Source organism: Propithecus coquereli, unplaced genomic scaffold (genome assembly GCF_000956105.1).
Source record: "Propithecus coquereli isolate 6110/MARCELLA unplaced genomic scaffold, Pcoq_1.0 Scaffold42, whole genome shotgun sequence".
NCBI classification, from domain to species: Eukaryota; Metazoa; Chordata; class Mammalia; order Primates; family Indriidae; genus Propithecus; species Propithecus coquereli.
In genome coordinates this window covers 1058944-1077201 of record NW_012149952.1, presented here as the reverse complement: position 1 = coordinate 1077201, position 18258 = coordinate 1058944, and the positions used below count along the sequence as shown (strand labels likewise).

The window sequence follows — 18258 nt, the reverse complement described above, 5'->3', positions numbered from 1 at the left end:
ACAGTCATGTGGCCATACCTCACTGCAAACAAGACTGAGAAGTGTGTTCTGGATAGCCATGGACCTAGCACAGAACTGAGGGTTTTACTTCTTGGGAAGAAGTCAAGAATGGATATTGGGAGCCAGCTGGCAGTTGCTGCCACAGAGCTCTCTTTTGAAAGGAAAGTCCTTGATATAGTCAAGGGTAAGCCAGATAGACTGGGAAGAGGCTCTCTTCATCCTGAAATTCCCTCATTCCCTCCATAGGCGACCATGTCTGAGTCTGGGCACAGTCAGCCTGGACTCTACGGAATAGAGCGGCGACGACGGTGGAAGGAGCCTGGCCCTGGTGGCCCCCAGAATCTCTCTGGGCCTGGTGGTCGGGAGAGGGATTACATTGCACCATGGGAAAGAGAGAGACGGGTGAGTATCTTGGACCCAGGAGCAGCATCCACGTATCCATCTGTTACACCAATGTTTATTGAGCACCTGCCATGTGCCAGGGCCTAACCCAGACGCTGCGGACGTATCTGTAAACCAAACAGACTGCCCTCATGGAGAAAGAAGGGGTGGAGAGTGAGAAAGGGACTGTTTGAGATAACGTGGTCAGAGAAGACTGCTCTGAAGAGGTGACTTGAGCAGAGAGCTGAAGGAGATAAGGGAACAAGCCATGCCAAATTCTGAGTCGAAGAGCATTCTATACAGAAAGAACAGCAAGTGCAGAGGCCCTGAGATGGCCTGGATCTGGTGTGTTCAAGGGGTAGCCGGGAGGCCAGGATGGCTGCAGTGGATGAGGAAGGAGGGAGAGTGATAGCAGAAGAGGTCAGAAGGGTAACTGGGGCCAGATCGTGTAGAACCTGATAGGCCTTGCAGAGAGCTTTGGATTTCACTGAGTGAAACTGGCACTGGAGGGTTTGAGCTGGGAGGCGCCATGAGCTCATGTTAAGTAGTAACAGTAACTGTTAATACTGAGCGGCAGACAGTGCGCCGGTGCTCAGCACATGCTTTACATCCTGTGGCTCTTCCCACACCCTTGCAGCTACCCCATGAAGTAGAACCTCTGATAGATCTGATTTTTCACCTCACAGGTGAACTTGCCCAAAGTCACAGAATCAGTAAGCTTTGGGGCCAGGATTCAGATCCAGGTCCAGCTTACTCTGAAGCAAAGCATCACTCTACTTGCTGTAGACAGTGCCCTTGTCTGGGAATCAGGAGGCCTCGGTTTGTGCCCAGGCCCTGCCTTACTGTTCTGCTCTTGTGCTTAAGTGACTCACTGCCAGAACCTGCCCCAGGTTCTTCAGGGCCCTGCCCACCTCAGAGAAGTGTGGTAGGGTGAAGGTAGGTAACAGTTGGGACCAGTTTCTGAGCTGTAAAACTGTGCACACGTGAAGAAGAATCTGCTCACAGTGAGCCGGGTTCTTGCTTGTTCCTTCTCTTGGGTCACAGCGTAAATGAGAACATACAGTCTCTCTTCCTTCCACACACATCTTTCTGAGGATTGTTACCATCTGTCTATGCTACAGGTTTAATCCCTGAACAAGCAACTTCCAAATCTCATCTTGGTCTCTGACTTTGCTACTGGGCCTGGCAGCCTCCTGACTCGCATGTGGGCTCCTCACATCTTCCATGTCCCCTGCCGACCTCAGCATCTTCCCGCCATTTCTCCTCCCCTATCAGTGACAGCCCACTGGGCCTCATGCTGGACACCCCTCTTTCCCCTCCCCTCCTGCACTAGTCAGACACCAGTGCTATACATGCAGTGAATATATGCCTCCTGAATATATCTATCCATCAACTCCTCTCCACCCTCACAGCATCCATCCCAGCTACAAAGTGAGCATCCCAAATCCCAAATCCAACATGGTGCTCAAAGGAAATGCATATTGGAGCATTTCAGATTTCAAGTTTTCCGATTTGGGACGCTCAGCTGGTAAGTAGAATGCAAATAGTGCAAAATCTGAAAAAATCCAAAACGCTTCTGGTCACATGCATCTGAAATAAAGGATACTCAGCCTGTATCATCCACTGCTTTCTAGCTTACTGGAAGCCAAACCCTCTCCTTGAAGAAACTTTTCTTCTTTTCAAAGCATTTTTGTATCATGTTTGTTCTTCACCATGAGCCAGTGAAGTGATCAAGGTTTACTTAAGTGTCCTCAATATATTGGCGAAGAAACAGACCCAGTGAGGGGCCAAGACTCTCCCGAGGTTGCTCAAGGAAGCAGAGAAGGAACAGGACTCAGACTCAGGTTTCTCCCCGCTCTTAAGCAGATTGGAGGTGAGTCAGGGAGTCACGAAGAGGGCAAGGTGTGGGAATCAGTCTGTCATCTTGGCTAGAGCAGGAGCGGGGCTCCCGGGGAGAGGTGATCAGGATAGCAGGTGCTATCAGCAGCTCTCAGATAGTGAGCACCTGCCATGTGTCAGGTGCCACGCCGGACAGTTTATGAGTTCTATCTCCTTTCATCCTTATGATAATCCTGTGAAGAAGGATTTCCCCGCTTGCCAGGTGAGATAACTGAGGCATAAGTGAAGGTAGTTCCTTATTTGTGTCCACAAAGCCAACAAGAGGCGGTAACAGGTTTGGACTCAGATCTGTGTAGCCCCAGAGTGCGAGCTCCTTTCTACTCAGGCTTACTATCTAGCAGAGGCAACTGAACATAATGGCTGGGGATATGGTTCTAGAGCCAGGCTGCCTGGGTTCAAGTCCTGGCTCCATTGCTTTATTGGCTGTGTGACTTTGGGCAAGCTGCTTAACCTCTCTGGACCTCAGCGTCTTCATTTGTAAAGTAGGGGTAATAATAGCACCTATCTCGTAGAATTGGTAGGATCAAGGGAGTCCATTTAGAATAGTAGGTGGCATAAAGGCTATCTAGAATGTCCAGGAGAGCCAGGGAGCCATTCCTGAGTAACTGCCCTCCCTCACCACAGGATGGCAGCGAAGAGACAAGCACGTCTGTCATGCAGAAAACCCCCATCATCCTCTCAAAACCTCCAGCAGAGCGGGTGAGCAGGGAAGAACCTCCAGAAGGAGGGAGGAGGGGAGTGATTAGGGAAGGGATCGCCCCCATTGACTGAAACCTTCTTAACCCCATAGTCAAAGCAGCCACCACCTACAACGGCCCCTGCTGCTCCGCCTGCTCCAGCTCCTCTGGAGAAGCCCATCGTCCTCATGAAGCCACGGGAGGAGGGGAAGGGGCCTGTGGCCGGGACAGGTGCCTCTACCCCTGAGGGCACCGCCCCACCACCTCCTGCAGCCCCTGCACCACCCAAGGGGGAGAAGGAGGGGCAGAGACCCACGCAGCCTGTGTACCAGATCCAGAACCGGGGCATGGGCACTGCCGCACCAGCAGCCATGGATCGTGAGTTGGGGCCGAGCAGGATTGGGTTGGGAACTAGGAGCCCCCTCACACACAGACCTTTACCGCATCCTCTGTCTCCTTTCTCCTGTCTCCAGCTGTTGTGGGCCAGGCCAAACTGCTGCCCCCAGAGCGCATGAAGCACAGCATCAAGTTGGTGGATGACCAGATGAATTGGTGCGACAGTGCCATCGAGGTACTAAGAGGGGTCCCTCCCTGCCTGAGCTTCCCCAGGCCCCAGGTCCCATATCCTGTGTTCCTCCACTCCTACCTTCAGCTCTTGGTAGGCAGCACCAGAGTTGACAGCTTTCAGGCAAGTGCAGCTATGAGAATCAGAAAGTTCTCACCTAACCGGAGCTGAATTTCAACTAGCCGTCTCCTGGACCCTGCTGCAGTACCTTTCCTGTTTGAAATTCATGCTGTCCCCATGTTAACTGTTCTGAATGTTCTGAATGTCACTCCCCAGATATCCCCCCCTCCATTCATTCCAGCAGCCCTGCTCTAGTTCAGACCTCACATTCCTGCATCATCATTTTTACCTCTAGTCTCAGTCCTCATACCCCTCTCCTGCTGCTTTCTCTCCTCCAGACTTGTCACATCATACCCCTGCTCAGATTCTCCCAGAGGTGTCCCTTCTCCTTCCTCAGCAGCCTTATTAGGACAACCTCAGGCTCATTTATTACCTGGCCATGTCCACTCTCAAATGGATGTCAACTGGGGAGTTTAAAAAAAAAAAGCCAGGGGTGGGGGCAAGGGCAACGTAACCTAAACATTTGTACCCCCATAATATGCAGAAATAAAAGAAAAAATCTATATGCATAAATAAAAAAACAAATAAAAAGGCACCAGTGTCCAGACCCTACCTTTCAGTACTGTCAAGTAGAACTTTCTGCAATGATGAAAATGTCCTATATTTGCACTGTCTAGATGATAGCCACTATGCCCATATGTGACTTTTGAGTGCTTGAAATGTAGCTAGTACAACTGAAGAACAGAATTTTTAATGTTAATTTAAATAGCCACATATGATCAGCGCCTACCTGTGAACAGGGCAGCCCTACGTAGTCTGATTTAATGTGTTAAAGCACAGTAAATCCTGGTTGGGCCCAGGATTCGCTTGTTTTTTTTTTAATTCTCCAGGTGGTTCTAAGGAGCCACAGCCACGGTGGTTCAGGACACAGATGTTTTCCTTGAGGAGAGTCTCTTACACCCCCTGGTGGTGAAAGTCAGCAGAGCTGGTGACGCAGAGATGAAGGTCTCAGATTTCATAGACAGCATTAACAAATGTTAAAAACAAAATAAAACAAAACACAGGCAAGAGAGCCTGGATAGTCTGATCTCCGCTTTCTGCACACCACTCCTTTTCTTGTGTTTCCCCATGTTTTCCCAGCCAGCCTGAAGTAGGAAGCCTCCCAAGAGTCCACCAGAGTAGCTCTCACTTACCAGGTCCTGTCTTCTCTAACCTGCTCTTCTGTTCTGTGCCTCTTATCTGCTCTTCCCCAAGATCACATTTTCCTTTTTCCCACTGTGTTCCAGCCACACTGACCTCCTTTTAGCTTCTTGACTATGCCAGGCTTTTTTCTGCTTCAGAGTTCTTACAGATACTGTTTTTTGTGCCCAGAACATTCCACATAACCCTACCATGACAGAATAGAGGCCCTATGCCCAGTTTAGGGGATTGAGACCATAGAAGTTTTTATTCATATCTGATAAGGCAGATGGGCCAGCCACAGAGGTGTCTGGGGTCCCCCATCTCACTCCAGCCCCAGCTACTGACAGATTTGTGAGGGTCGTGTTCCTCTATCTTCCCGCAGTACCTGTTGGATCAGACTGATGTGTTGGTGGTTGGTGTCCTGGGCCTCCAGGGGACAGGCAAGTCCATGGTCATGTCGTTGTTGTCAGCCAACACTCCAGAGGAGGACCAAAGGTGAGTGGGGTGTGGAGGCTAAGAGGGAGGTGGGCACCTACCATGGGCAGGGGCAAAGTGGGTCTGGATGTTACAAATGGTGTTACCAAAGGACTTTGGGAAGCTGCTTTTCTTCTTTAGGTCTCGATGTCTTCGTGAGATGAAGATGATTATGGGCTGGACAAAACCCATGTAGTTTCAATGCAACCAACCCTATTCCTCCTTCCCTTCCTGCCTTGCGCCAGGAGATGGTACAGGCCCCAGCCAGGAAGTGGGATGATACAGTCATTAAGGCTTTGGATTTAGGGCCACCTCAGGCTCAGCCCTACTACTTATCAGTTGGTTGACCTTGGGCAGATCACTTTACTGCTCAGTGTCCCACATCCATGTGGATTTTGGGAGGATGAAGTAAGATCAGGAAGGCAAAAGTTAACGAGCACCTGGCACAGAGCAAATACAGGATGGTGGCTGATACGATCAGGGACATAGAGTGGGGAAAAGAGATCTGGATACAGGGAGTGGGTTCAATACCAGCCTCAGCCCCGCTGTATCACCTTGGGAAATGGCTCTGCCTCTCTGGGCTGGGGAGGACCAGGCATGAGGATTCCCTGCTCAGAACAACATTCTTGAGTAAAGATGGGATATGATTAAGAAAATAAAGGGAAGCCAGGCACAGTGACTCACACGTGTAATCCTAGCACTCTGGGAGGCCAAGATGGGAGGATTGCTTGAGCTCAGGAGTTTGAGACCAGCCTGAGCAAGAGTGAGACACCATCTCTACTAAAAAAAAAAATAGAAAAATTAGCCGGGCATTGTGGCACACACTTGTAGTCCCAGCTACTTGGGAGGCTGAGTCAGGAGGATGGCTTGAGCCCAAGAGTTTGAGGTTGCAGTGAGCTATGATGATGCCACTGCACTCTTATTTGGCGTAACTGAGCAAGACTCTGTCTGGAAAAAAAAAAAAAAAGGATAAAGTCACAGGAGCAGATTTTGAGGAGGGGATAGCTTAAGAAGTAGGGCCTGAAATGGGACAGAGAAAGAGAGGGAGAAAGGCAGGGATTAGGGAATGGGGGAGATATACAATCTAATTAAGGAAGAATCAGAATGGGGAATGAGAAGGGCTAGTAGCCACTTCAGGTGGTAAGAAACAGACTCAAGTCTTCTTTAAAAAAGAGAGGTTTATGGCCAGGTGCGGTGGCTCACGCCTATAATCCCAGCATTTTGGAATGTTGAGGTGGGAGGGTTGCTTGAGGCCAGGAGTTTGAGGCTACAGTGAGCTATGATCACACCACTGCACTCCAGCCTGAGTGACAGAGCAAGACCCTGTCTCTGAAAAAAGAAAGGGCGGTGGAAGGGCAGGTGGATATTACACTGGACTCCACATACAGGCATCAGGAAGTTCATAAACCCCCCTAACAACGTATGCAGAATTTTACACACATCTGCAATCGGACTTCTAGGGGAAAGGTCCATTCTTTTCACCAGATCTCGGAGGGAGCTGACGGAGACCCAGAAAAGGTTAAAAAAAAAACTCACTGTCCTAAGAATCTACATTCACTAGAACCAGAGCTGCGAGGATCCTCTGCCTCTCTCCCAGGGCAGCTCCATCCCCCCTTTTCTCTGCTCACTTACGACTTCAGCTCATCTTGGTTCCACTGTGGAACAACTCCAGCTCTCTCGAATAACATTCTTTCCATTTCAGCTTCTACCCCCAACTGGCAAAATTTCCGCATGGCCTGGATTCCTGGACTAGAGAGAATCCTATTGGCTCAGCTTGTCTTTTTATCCACCGACTTTGGTACCAGCTCTTTTCATCAGGTCTCCTAGGTGTTACCTCCTGATTCTGTTTATAATTCATCTATTTCTCCCTTCCTTCATCCCCACCTCCTTGGTCCAAGCCATTAATATCTCCCCTGGAGGATGCCAAGAGCCTCCTCTCTGGTCTTCCACCTTTAGTTCAATTCAGCAAATACTGTGTTTATTGAATGCTTACTTTGTGCCAGGCACTGTTTTAGATGCTGGGGATACAATGGTATAACTAAAAAAATCCGCCCTCATGGGGCTTATATTTTAATGGAGAAGATAGTAAACAAAATAAATATGTTATTTGGCATGTTAGAAGATGATAACAAAACAGGGAAAGAGGTTATAGGGAGGGGTGGTAGGCTAGATTACAGTTTTAAATAGGTTGCTGAGGGAAGGCCTCACTAAGGGGAACATTTGGGAAAAAACATCCTTGGAGGAGGTAGCACATTCCAGTGAGCGGGAGTGGCAAAGCCTCTGAGGTGGAAACTTGCCCAGTGTGTGCAGAATAGCGTGAGGCCGGGGAGCTGGAGCAAAGTGAGCAAGAAGGGGAGCTGTAGGAGGAGAGGTCAGAGAGGCAAAGGGAGACCCCAGGGCACTGGGTCTCGTAAGCCCGTCTCCACTCTTTGCATCTTACAGTCCTTGCCACATGGCAGCAAGTGGGAACTCTCAAACCAAAATCTGATCCTGTCACTCCTCTACTCACATCTCTTCAGGGCCTTCTCCAGGTTTACAGGCCAAAGCCCCAGCTCCTAACCATGCCCCACAAGGGTCTGTGTAGCCTCTGCTTGCTCCCATCTTCCCTGGCCCCCATCTTTCTGCTCTTATCATACTGGTCCTTGGTTCCCTGTACAAGCCACCTGTCTTCTGCCTGATGTACCATTCTCCGCGTTCACCCCCCTCCTTGCTCGCACCCCACCACTACCCCCGCCTGACTGACTCCCTCTGTCTCTCTCACCCTTAGCATCATCATTTCCCTCTTCAGGGCCACCCTTCCCCGCTCCACCCAGTAAGTTATCTGCACTTGGAACATTGCATGCCTCTGCCTTCTGACACCCACAGTTACTGATTTCTGTTGATTTGTAAGGTAGACCAGAAGTTCCATGGAAGCGGAGACTTTTTCTTATTCACTGCGCTATCCTGCTATCTGGCAGATAGGAGGTTTTCAGTATAATGTTGGTTAAGTGGGAGGATGCCTGCTCTGTGTCAGACGACATATTAAGCATCTCTGGGAGATAGAAATTTCCCTTCAAGAGGTAGGTACTACTTTACAGATTGAAAAAGATAAAATCACTTCATCCAAGTCACAGAGTCACCAAGTTAAAGACAGTGGTTTAGGGCAAGGCCCACCTCTGCTTGCTGTGCCCTCGTATCCCTAGCACCCAGCACAGGTAGAAATGAGGAAGATGTGCCTAACGGGGAAAACTGGGAACCAAGACACCAAACTACCTCTCAACATGGGGGTGGAGGGCTTTCAGTCCTGCGTCTCCAGCACCTGGCATCTCGCAGGTGCATTGGTAATTAATAGCTAACAGTTATATATCACTATATATCAGGCACTATTCTAAGGGCTCTAGATATGTTAACCTCACAGTAATCCTAAGAGATTTGATTTCCTCATTTTACAGATGAGGAAACCGAGTAGAAGGAGGTTAAGGAATTTGCCTAAAGCCCATGTAGCCAGGAAGAGGCAGAGCTGGGGTATGAATCCCAGCAATCTAGCAGAGTCTCTGCTCTTAAAGTCCTCAGTCTACTGGCTTCATTAATTGAGCTAGTTAATCTACTTAAGGGTAGGAGTAAAGTCATCTGATAGAAAACCCGTCCCTGCCCCAGACATGGACCACAGATGAAGGCTCAGTGAGCAGGCAGGGACCACGTTCACGTGCTCAGTTCTGAGTCTTTCTTTCGGAATGTCAAAGGTCAGGAACTGGAAATCTCATGTACCACCATGTGCTCCTCTCCACAGGGCGTATGTTTTCCGGGCACAGAGTGCTGAAATGAAGGAACGAGGAGGCAACCAGACCAGTGGCATTGACTTCTTTATTACCCAAGAGCGGATTGTTTTCCTGGACACACAGGTGCCAGCCCCCACTTGCCCCACCCTGCCACATGCTGCATTCAGCCCCATCCTGGGATATTTTTAAGTCAGAACCCCGCATGGATTCCGTGTGCTTCCAGTGACACCATGGGTGCCCTTGAGCAAGTCGTATCTTTTCTTGGCCTTTAGTCTCTTCTTGTCACATTTTGCCCCTGTCCCGTTCACCTTCTGCAAAATAGCCTTCAAGTGTAGTGCTTAAAAGTGTGGGCCCTGGAGTCTGTTCAGATCCTGCCTTTTAATTTTTACCAGCTGAGTAACTGTAAGTTTTAACACCCTTAACTTCAGTTCTTCCTCTGTAAATAGGGATGATCATTGTACTCAGCCTCTTAGGAGTTTCAAGGATTCAGTAGAACACTCCAGACAAAGTGCTTGGCCAGGACCTGGCACAAGGTTATTGCTGAGGCTTGTCACTGTCATTAGAACTGGCCTGTCATATGTTTGCCTCGCAGTTTTCCTCGGCTTGTCTCTTGCTTTCAGACTAAGTCCAGATTCCTCAGCCTGGCATTTGGAGTTGTACGGCTCGACTCCTTCAGACTGTCTCTCCTCACCCTCTGGAGCAGCCACCAGCGCCACCACCACACACCCCACAGTCCTCGCTGTGGTCTCTCTCCTCTCTGGGCTTTCCACATCCTGTTCTCTTTACCCCAAAACACCAACGAACTGTGCAGCTGTGGTCAAGTTATTTAACATTTTGGTTCCTCAGTTTTTTTAAGTGGAGAAAACCAGTTGCCTACATCACAGGATTTTTGTGAGGTTTTAATGAATTAATACAAGTCAAGTCCTAATGACAGCACCCAACACAAATTAGGTGCTAAATGCTCTTAGCTGTTCATATTGTTATCAGTACCATAGTCTCTCCCGTTGCCTTTCTGCCTGGCTAATGCCTCCTGCTTCCTGAAGATTCCTCTGGGGAGTCTTCCAAACTGTTGCACATGTGCACCTCCCTTCATAGCACGTGATTTGCCACAGTCTCATTGCCACAGTGTACGCTCCTACTCCCCACCTGCCTGGAGCTCTTCAGGGCAGGGCTTTGCCTCTGTGGATCCGAGCTATGGCACACAGGGCCTGGCCCATCGTTGGTGGGACAGAGTTCTGGTCACTGTGGGCATTGATGGCACACAGAGTAGAAAACCTACAAATGTGACATGAGGCCTGTGTGCCAGGCCCTGTGCAGGGACCACCAGGACCTAGAGACAAACCAGCTGTGGGCTGAATTGGAGACCCTGAGGGAGAGGACCCAAGTTAACAAAACCAGACAGAACAGAGCACTGCTCAATGTTTGGAGTTTTAGAGAGTGAGCAGTTGTGAAAGCCCCTTTCTAAAAGAATTTCACTCACTGCGGTAAGAAGTCAATAGACTATCAAGTTAATTTAGCTCTTGTAGTTTTTCAATTGACAGTTTCTTTTAAAAAAAAGTTTGGCGTAGTGTTACAACTCTTTTAGAATTTGTCTAGCAGGTTTTCTGGTCCTCACCGGAAGACCCCCCCCCAACCCCACGAAAATTTGAAAAAAAAGGTTTGGTGAGCTGACAGCCTATTCTTTTACATGCACTGATGCAATTTTTAAAATCCTCACCAATTTTCGCACTAATCATTGTTATTTGACCTAAGTAATTATTTTAGCAAAGTTTTGAAAGCATGTGAAACAAATAACAACAAAAAGAGTCCTTAAGTGACATAACTCATTCAAATAAATGTTAAATTTATTAGCACTAGGAAATTTCTTCTCTTTGGGCATGAGGCACTTGAGAGCAGCGATGATTTGTAAAGGAGCTGGGGAAGCGTATCTGCTGTAAAATTTCCTTTTTAGTTTCCTCTTGCTGACTAACTCTGCTGATTAGAAATTGCCTGCTTGTGTTTCTGACCCGTTTTGTCCTGAGATAGGCAAGGTATTTGCCTTCAGCATGTGGAACTTGGGTAGCTGTGACCAGCCCCTTCCCTGACACTCTCTTCTCTTCCTTGCCCCAGCCCATCCTGAGCCCCTCCATCTTGGACCATCTCATCAACAATGACCGCAAACTGCCTCCGGAGTACAACCTTCCACACACTTACGTTGAGATGCAGGTGAGGGAGCCGAGCCAGGCCCGGGGATGAGGTTTTACACCCCCAAGCCCAGCCTCCCAAGATCTGTGATGGAGAGCTGGGTATGGGTTGTTGACTTAGTTTCTGCTTCATAAGAGCCCCGGGCGCCCCAAGGGCTGCAGGAAGAGGGCAGCATTGAGAGTCAGAACTGGCTCAACTCCTGGCTCTGGTCCTCAGGCAAGTCATTTCCCGCCCACTGCCCCTTTAAGCCTCAGCATCCACCTGTGTAAAATGGGAGTATAATTCCTACCTTTCTTGATTTAGGGATGGACTGTAAGGGAAGTGCCAGCACAGTGCTGGGCACATGATTGCTGCTTAAAGGGTCTGAGGCCCTTGCCCTACTACCCCTGAGCTGAGTCCTAGGATTAGTGACCCCAGTCTGGGCAAAAGGGACCCTCAACTCTGTTGTCCCTTCCTACCCACAGTCTCTCCAGATCGCTGCCTTCCTCTTCACAGTCTGCCACGTGGTGATTGTCGTCCAGGACTGGTTCACGGACCTGAGTCTGTATAGGTGAGGAGCTGGGGGAAGGGAAGGAGTGAGGCAGGAGACAGCCACAGGGACTGAGCCACTGGCCCAAAGTCTCACAGGTTTTACGCAGCAGCCAGAAGGACCCTTTTAAAATGTAAGTTGGGGCCAGGCTCAGTGGCTCAAGCATATAATCCTAGCACTCTGGGAGGCCAAGACCGGTGGATTGCTTGAGGTCAGGAGTTCAAGAGCAGCCTGAGCAAGAGTGAAACCCCATCTCTACTAAAAATAGAAAAATTAGCCAGGTGTCATGGTGTGCGCCTATAGTCCCAGCTACTCAGGAGGCCGAGGCAAGAGGATTGCTCGATCCCAGGAGTTTGAGGTTGCAGTGAGCTATGATCACACCACTGCACTCTACCCAGGGCGACAGGGCGAGACTCTGTCTCAGAAAGATAATAATAATAAAATAAAATAAAATGTAAGTTGGAGCAGTCAACCCCACCTAAACCCCCCTCAAAGCATGCACACGCGCGCGCGCACACACACACACACAGAGCCCTCCACTGACTGGACATATTTATCAGAATATCTCTCCCTGCATGGCTTACAAGGTCCTACACCCTCTGGTCACCTTGCTGATGGTTCCCACTGCTTTGCCTCACTCCCTTCATTAAAGCCGTAGTGGCCTCATGGCTGTTCCTCCTGCACCTCAGGAGCTCTGTGCTCATCTCTCAGCTGGAAACACTCTTCTGTAGATCTTCTCGGACTCCTTCCCTCATACCATTCAGGCCAACCTCAGGCTTTCCCTGACCATCTAACATAGCATCCCTGTTACTCTCGCCTTCTTCTTCCCTGCTATGTTTCCTTCATTGCACTCGCCTTTCCCCATCAGACCGTTACAGCTCTCCTTATGATGCCTCTCCCCCATTAGAATGTAAGCCCCAGGAAGGCAGAGTCCCCAGCACCTCACACAGTGCCTGGCACAAGGTAGATGTTTAGCACAAATTTGTTGAATAACTAGCATGAGGAGCTGGCTGGTCTGGTCCTTGGAGTTCTGTTGTACATCTCCTCCAGGCAAGTGTGCCGAACTGTTGGTACCCTGGCAGGCAGGAAAAGAGAGGAAATCAGGGCCTGGCAAGAGTCCTACCTGAAGCAGCTGCAGGTCCCAGAAATGCCCCCACACATGCCCCTGGCACAGGCTATAGCTTTCATCAGAATCTCAAAGGGCGTCCCCTCCCCCAGTTGTGGGATGTGGGGTACAAGTGCAAAAGCCACAGCCTCTCACCCTAAACCCCAAGGTTCCTCCAGACAGCACGGGGCCCAGGGAGAAGGAAGGGACGCGTGCTCACGGGGAGGGGAGAACTGGGATTAGGAAGCGGATGTCTCCAGAGTCAGGCAGCCCTGCATTTGAATCCCAGCTCTTACTGGGTATGTGTTTTCTCTCCTCAGTTCCTCATCAGCAGAGCTATTTTGCACAGATTAAATGAGTTAAAGAATTTAAAGTATTCAGCATAGTACCTGGTACAGAGCAAGCAGTTGATAAATGAGAGCGTACTATTTGTGTTAGTAACTCTGGGGGTGGGGGTGAGCTGTGGGTCTGGCCAACAGCAAAAACGACTTGCTGGGGAGCTGGTTGTTCTGACCAAATCTAAGAGACTTAATTCTGAAGAACCTCCTCGCCTCCTAGCATCATCCATTGGGGTTCATTCACATCTAGGCATGCCAGGCACCGTTCTGGGCACTAGGGATACAGATGTGAACAAAAGATAAATCAAATTGACCTTGTGGAGTTTGCTCAGGGGCTGGCACGTGGCAGAGCCTGTTTTTAAGCCATTCTGTGTAGGTGAGCCCCTTGAAATTGTGGACAGTGCTTTATGTGAGGGGAATGTCCCCCTATTTAATCAGATTCCATTATCCCTTAACTTAGATTACAGATTTATTTTATTTACTTTTACATATTTGAAAAATTATTTTTAAATAGCATAAGCTCAAAACTTACATTCACACAAAAACCTGCACGCAGATGTTTATGGCAGCTTTATTTGTAATTGCCAAAACTTATAAGGGACCAAGATATTTTTCAGTAGGTTGAATGGATAAAAGAAACTGGTACATCCAGACAATGGAACATTATTCAGTGCCAAAAGCAAATGAGCTATCAAGCCATGAAAAGACATAAAGGAACCTTAATTACATATAATTAAATGAAAGAAGCCAATCTGAAAAGACTATAGACTATATGATTCCAACCATATGACATTCTGGAAAAGACAGAACTGTGGAGACGGTAGAAGATCAGTGATTGCCAGGGGCTGGAGGGAGGGAGGGAGGGATGAACAGGCAGAGCACAGAGGATTTTCAGGGCGGTGAAACTACTCTGTATGGGGCTATGATAGTGGGTACTTGTCATCCACTTGTCCAGACCCATGGAATGTACAACACCGAGAGTGAACCCTAGTGTAAACTGGTGCGTCAGTGTAGGTGATTGGTTATAACAAACATACCACTCAGCTGGGGCATGTTGACAGTGGGGGAAGCTGTGCATGTGGTGGGGGGAGGGGGAGTTTAGGAACTGTGCTCCGTGCTCAATTTTGTTGTGAATCTAAAACTAAAAATTAAAGTCTATTTTTTTAAAAGAAAATAAACATAAATTATACTGTTGATGTAAGTCCATGGATTGGTGTCTGAGAGGGTTGTCTCTGAATTCTGTCAAGTTGTGTGAGAAACGTGGTCTGTATGTGGCATTTTTCTGACCATGGCTGTAGCTTTCATCAGAATCTGAAAGGGCGTCCCCTCCCCCACCTGTGGGATGTGGGGTACAAGTGCAAAAACCACAGCCTCTCACCCTAAACCCCAAGGTTCCTCCAGACAGCAGAGATGGTGAAGCCCTCCACCCCGTCCCCTAGCCACGAGTCCAGCAGCTCATCAGGCTCCGATGAAGGCACCGAGTACTATCCCCACCTGGGTGAGCGGCTTTCTGGGGGCTGGAGGGGTAGGCAGGAGGAAGAATGAGAGGATGAAAGCCGGGAGCACTCTGGGGAAGTGGGGAGAGGGAAGAAGTGAGGAATCTGGGAGGAGCATTTCTGAAAGTTGTGAGGAGAACAGTCAAAAAGGATTAGCTGCTACTTCCTCCCAGGTTCCCACTGCCTCAGTCCAACCCTGGCCACTGAGGGCATGTACCCTGAGTCTGGTCTGACTCCATGACTGAATGGGACAGGCCCAAGGTCAGACTGTTTCTGGGTCCCTGGCATCTCCCAGCACAGGGCTGAGGAAACAAGTGTTGGGTGAATCCCGAGTGGCCCCCATCCACATATTCTCCCTCCTCCGGCCTTTGCACATGCCATTCCTTTGCCTGCTGTGTCCTTTCTCTGTTCTGCTTCTCTTCTGCAAAGATCTAGTTCATTTATTACCCCTCACATCAGACTGGGAGCTCCTTGAGGGCAGAAACTAGATCTGACTCACCCCTGGGTGCCCTGCATTGCCCTGCACAGAACCTGTTGCTAAAGTGAAGTTACATAAATATTTACACAGTGATCTGAACTCAGGGGTAAGGACAGATCTTTGGGGTGAGAAAGGGGACTTTATGAGGCCAAGTGCCATCTGCCTCACAGGACCTGTCTCCTCCCACCCTCAGTCTTCCTACAGAACAAAGCTCGCCGAGAGGACTTCTGTCCTCGGAAGCTGCGGCAGATGCACCTGATGATCGACCAGCTCATGGCCCACTCCCACTTGCGTTACAAGGGTGAGGATTTCCAGATCACCCCCCGAGCTAGCCAACGGCTTCCTAACTCCTGATCCAATCCCATGGCAGAAGCCCCCAGACTAGTCTCCTAACCCTGCCTCGACTATCAACTACCCCCATCCCTCCAAACCTGTAATATGGTACCTGCAAACCAAAGCATTTTCTTCTCCAGGTACATTGTCCATGTTACAGTGCAATGTCTTCCCGGGGCTCCCGCCTGACTTCCTGGACTCTGAGGTCAACTTGTTCCTGGTGCCCTTCATGGACAGTGAAGCAGAGAGTGAAAACCCACCAAGAGCAGGTACAGTGAGGCCACACAGGAATCTGGTTCATGGGGAGACAGTCCTGGCCTGGTCAGGGAGAGACGCAGGCCACGCTGGCCTAGGAGGTGACGTGGGCTGCCCTGGTTTGAGAATGGTGTGAACCCATCTGGTCTGAAGGAAGACTCTGGCCTGTCCCCAAGGTGCTTGGACCCTTTCTTAGGAACAAGTTTCAGAGTCACGAAAGTACAGGAAGAAGTGGGCGAGAGCTGAGTGAGGTACTTCTTGGAACCCAGGATGCTGTTAACCAGGAGGGAGACCCTCTCCTGGCAGTCTATCCCCCTAATCCTCCCTGCCTCAACTTTCCAGGACCTGGTTCCAGCCCACTTTTCTCCCTGCTGCCCGGGTATCGCGGCCACCCCAGTTTCCAGTCATTGGTGAGCAAGCTCCGGAGTCAAGTGATGTCCATGGCCCGGCCACAGCTGTCACACACAATCCTCACTGAGAAGAACTGGTAAGAACGCTTTACAGAAGGGGTCAGTCTGAGGTCCTCCCACTGTGCAGCCAGAAGGGGGCTTTCAGAGATCTGTGTGACCTCATTGAGCCCCTCCTCTCCAGACCTCAGGTTCCTTTTCCCAGAACAGTGTTGGTTGCCGCCATCTTGTAAGCACCTCACCCGAGCTAAGCAACGTGCTGTTTTCATCGGACTTCGAATCCTCCTGATTAGCCAACGGGGTATAGGTCTTGTCACAGATTTTACTGGTGGGGAAATTTAGGCTCAGAGAAAGGTGTCACATAGCAAGATCACACACCTGTGGTTAGGTGCCATTTGATTGCTGAGAGTAGGACCAATGAGCCCAGTTAAGCTTGAAGATTTATTCCAAGGACCTGGTCACAGAAATCATAGCCTTACAGGAGACAGGAAGCAGAAAGCCATCCGAAGCCACAGGAGCTGCACTCTCCAGCTCCCACTGGGTAGCACGGTGTCATCGTCCCCGCTCATTTCCCTCCTCTGCCTGCCGGCCTTCTCCCCCTGCTTTCACGTGGCCTTGCACCACCTCCCCAGCCCCTACGTGACTTCCGTGTCCAGAGCCCGCAGCAGATGGGTCCACATCTGCCTCTTCTTACTTCAAACAGAAAGAAATTTGAAAGAGAAATAGCTTGGCTTTCCAGGGTCTGTTTGCAGTCAGCTGTGGCCAGAAGGGGCTGGGGTGCAAACACAGCAGCAGGAAGCCACTCAGGGCACCTATGCGGAGGTGGCATTCAGTCCCGGCAGTACTCTCGTTGGTGTAAACTAGGGCCCAGTGGAAAGGGGAAGAATTGGGAGGTAGAAGGTTGGACAGCCGCTGTTAGATGTTTCCTGTTGTCATAAGACTCTGGAGGGAGGTGGAGATAGAACCCTTTACCACGGAGGCCAGCACTGAGTGCAGTGGGAGAAGTTTAGACCTCAAGGTGTGGATTTGAGGTCTTAGTCGAAGCCCAGGCACTTTCAGCTTCACTTGACCTGGGTGAGCTACGAGGAGCAGGGCCACCTCCCATCAGTGTTAGCAACTTCCCTGCATCCCAGTCAAGGAGACGGGGCTCCAAGAGGCTCAGAGTCACAGCTCAAGTCATATACATGGGCCTCGGTTTCCCTACCTGTGCAGGGCTGGCGCTAGGCCGAGTGCAGCCCCAGCCAGGGCATCCCTGACTGTTGACCTCCTCTCATAGGTTCCACTATGCTGCCCGGATCTGGGACGGGGTAAAAAAGTCCTCTGCCCTGGCAGAGTACAGCCGCCTGCTGGCCTGAGGCCGAAGGGAGGAATGTCATGCAGGGAACCTCCTGAGTCTCCAGTGGACGGCGAGGGAGCACACATGTCCTTCCCCCAGTGGGGAGGAGAGTGGCGGCAGGCCTCATAGATGAGGGATCATGACCCCCGCCCAGGGACATGAGGTGTCCAGGGCCAGGTCCCAGCCCTCAATTGGGGGCTGTTCAGGGGGTGACTTTAAGAGATCCCATCCCCAACCTGAGACAGGGCAGCCCATCCAAAGTCCCCCACAGGGGCAGGCAGTGGGAGGAGTCTGAATGGTCACCAGGAATCCCAAAATCCATCTCAATCTTCAGGGACAGAAGAAACAGGTCCCTCTTCCCTGACTCTAAGCCCTTCCCTAGAAGGTGAGGCAGAGTCTTGAGAGCTCTTTATTGGAACAGATGTGGTGATTCAAATAAACACAGTCATACAAACCTGTTTTCATGTTCCTCTTACTCCCCTCTACCCAGTGTGCTGCCCCGGGACCAGGGCAAATCTGAGATCCAGCCCTTGTGGACGGATTATCCCTTGGCAGCCCACTGGAGCTTGAATGAACTTCCCTCGGGGACACATTCGCAGTGGGTCATAGAGTTGTCAGGAGCGAGTGGAGACCAGTCTCTGCTAAGGAGGAAGCTCCTAGAAAGGGCTGTTCTGCTGCCCGGGGTGGCATCAAGCCTCCCTTCTGTGTGTGTTTTGGATAGGAAAATACACTGCTCGGCTAAATACAGTGATTACCTTTGTGTGCTCTGCTCTCAGCTGAAGACCGTTACCTCCTTTGGGT

General features: G+C 50.1%; 1 protein-coding gene across 1 annotated transcript; it reads left to right on the top strand.

Annotated features, from left to right (window-relative positions):
- Positions 1-252: 252 nt before the first annotated feature.
- Positions 253-17915, top strand: SMG9 (SMG9 nonsense mediated mRNA decay factor). Its single transcript, XM_012653493.1, has 13 exons — positions 253-402; positions 2905-2979; positions 3071-3335; positions 3431-3528; positions 5147-5259; positions 9008-9119; positions 11106-11201; positions 11645-11730; positions 14544-14650; positions 15320-15427; positions 15600-15728; positions 16057-16201; positions 17398-17915. Exons 1-13 carry the CDS (start codon positions 253-255, stop codon positions 17474-17476), a joined length of 1563 nt encoding a protein of 520 aa, XP_012508947.1. The 3' UTR covers positions 17477-17915.
- Positions 17916-18258: the final 343 nt, after the last annotated feature.